This window comes from Oryzias melastigma, linkage group LG22, assembly GCF_002922805.2.
Source record: "Oryzias melastigma strain HK-1 linkage group LG22, ASM292280v2, whole genome shotgun sequence".
Taxonomy (NCBI): Eukaryota; Metazoa; Chordata; class Actinopteri; order Beloniformes; family Adrianichthyidae; genus Oryzias; species Oryzias melastigma.
The window spans coordinates 12,615,959-12,618,630 of NC_050533.1; the positions used below are offsets into that span (position 1 = coordinate 12,615,959).

General features: G+C 37.9%; 1 protein-coding gene across 1 annotated transcript in view; it reads left to right on the forward strand.

The window, feature by feature from the left end:
• Window positions 1–6: 6 nt before the first annotated feature.
• The window catches only part of ltk (leukocyte receptor tyrosine kinase), a gene marked incomplete in the record, with an annotated part of 58,708 nt that continues 56,042 nt past the window's right edge, over window positions 7–2,672 (forward strand). Inside the window, 1 exon segment of the mRNA XM_024277683.2 lies at window positions 7–667. Coding sequence (XP_024133451.2) covers window positions 367–667 — 301 coding nt within the window.

A 2,672-nucleotide genomic window follows, 5' to 3' on the forward strand; every position in this document is an offset into this window, starting at 1 on the left:
TTTTTTTTTTTTACTTCATTCTGTTATTACATTTTAGGGTTGACTGCATCATAACTAACGTTTCACAATATTTGTTTCTCATCTGACCACTATGAGTTTAAGTCCCTTTACACTCAACAGGGAGTCGGATGAAAGACTGTTCGGATTAAACCGCATCCTTATTATTTAGAGAAATGGGACAGAATATCGTATAAAATCAGTAGGGGTTTACTGAAAGACAAGAATATACTTGAAAGTTATTTAAGTGATGTCCTTTTGCTGGCAGGCAGCTGGAGCCCCTAAATAAAACTCCAAAACTCCCGTTTTACTCACATCGTATCAGTGGAAATAGAGAGCGCCCCCGGGGCTGAGAGCCCCCTCCTCTACATGTGTGATGACAAAGAGAGGAGGAGGAGGAGGAGGAGGAGGAGGAGGGCTTGGCGAGGCTGTCGTCACTGGTGGAGGGGGGGGGGCTGCAGCATCAGCATCACTGCTCCAAGTGCGCAACTTGGACAAATAACTACACTGTTTGAGGAGCCGCTGCGCTTTGAGACGAGAGGAGCTCTGCGTCTCCGTGAGGGCGTAAATGAACCCAAAGCAGCGACTCCTGTGGACTCTGCCGCCGAACAGATGAGAGCCATGGCTGTGATGAAGAAACACACATTCCTGCTCATCATGGGTTTGATAAGTGAGTAAAAAAATTAAAAATTACTTTTGAATGTATTTTTGCAAAGAAAATGTTTTTTCTTGTGTAAACTTTAATTAAGTGGATTTTTATTGATGACATTTTTAAAGTCCCCTCATGACTGAGCTGCTGCCACTCTTTCCTGTCACCTCAGCTGTTTGCAACAGAGCCTGTTGCAGCTGGGTTCAGTCCCCGCGTGTTTCTCGTTGCCACGCACACATCCAGCCGCGGGCTTTCACTTCCACTCTGGAAAGGCGACGTCAGTGCAGTTGTCAAATTCATGTGAGGAGGAATGTGACTGATATTCCTTTAGACTGCAGCAGTAGCAGCAGCTGGGAGAAATAATTGGAGGCTGGTCCTGTAACAAATGCTATTAAATATTCTTAAATAGAATTTATTTGGGAGAAAAGAGAATAAAAATGTAGTTTTACTAACAGAAAGTTTTTAAAAATGCATTTATTGTTTACTAGTTGCTGCTTTAGTTTCTCGTTTCATGCTTTAAATGTCACATGAATGGCTTGACTGACTAGTAAAGGGATGTGTGTCATGAGGATATATTACTTTTGTTTCTCTTCCATACTGTGTCATCTTTTCTTTGCTTTTTTTTTGCAGTTCTGTAATATTTTGAATTCTTGGTGCCATGCTCTAGATTTTTTGCCCTCACTCATGTGTGCTGCAAAACTATCTTTTTTTTTTTTAGCCTTTAACCGTGCACCCTAAAGAGGGCAGCATATAGCTTGCTCCGCGTTTTTCAAAGCACCACCTTTTACTTCAACAAGTAAAGGAGCAAATAAGAGCCCTCTTTGAAGTCAGGATGGCTGGATCCATAAGTGGTTCTCTGCGGTCAATGCCAGATTTGAGAGTGCTCAAGGTGAGCTTTGCCAACAATCACAACATTAAGTCAGGTCTCCCCTTTCTCTCCAGGCTTGAATTAATGCTGCCTGGCGAAAGACAGCCTTCCAGTAGCGAGAAACAGCCAGAAAATTTGTGTTTAGTTTGCAAAAGTGAGCTTTTTTTTTTTTTAACTAATTCAACCAAACCCTCATTCTTTATCCTTTATTATAATTAATACAAATAAGTTAGCATCTTTAGTGTAACTAAAAAGGCCCCTTAGGTCATTCTTTAAACAACTTTAAAAGCCTTCCTGGTGGTCTTTTAAAGATATTTATGTCGTTTTTACCCAAAATCCAAAAAAACTGCCATTTTCCAGAATATAGTTTCTGCAGAGCGGCAGGGGTTTATTTGCAATTTGAATGAGTTGTGGGTAATACTGTAAGCATGTAACCCACCTAGTGTATTTTCTACATCACAAATATTATCTTTTTCAAACTGTATGTTTTTTTGATTCAAAACAATTTGGTAAAGAAATCCTCAGAAATGCAATTTTGAGATTTATTTTCTAAATATGTGTACTCCATCATTGGATAGAATCCAACAATATAAGTTAAAAAAACAACAAAAAACCCCAAAACCACAGTTTTTATTAGAGTGGGTTTTTAAAAAGGGAAAATGTACAAACAAGATACCTTTTTTTCTTTTTCTTTGGCTTTTTTTCTTGCTCAGTTAGAAAAAGCAAACAATAAGTTTCCCTTCTTGCTGTTTTACAGTCAATGTTTTCCATCATCGTGCAATAACCAGAGTTTCCTCTGCTTCATAAATATATGCAGTTTATTTTTAATGTTTGCTAAAACTTGAGAGCCTTTGCTTGGTACCACACTCCCTCGTTTATCTTTTTCTTTTTTTCTTTGAAATTTTCATGTGAAGCAACTTTTTTCTGGTAACTCAAAAGAATGAAATATAAAAAAAGACTGTTTGTTGTAGGCTGCACTTTTTATCCATTAGATAAAAAAGCCTACAATTGTCTACATTTCTTTTTTTGCCCCTTTTCTCATGATAATGACATTTACTATAATGTAATCACAAGAAAGCAAGATATCATAATCATGTAAAAACAAATATCATCCGAAATTTGACAAGACATGAATTTGGGATTTTGGCTAAAAACGGC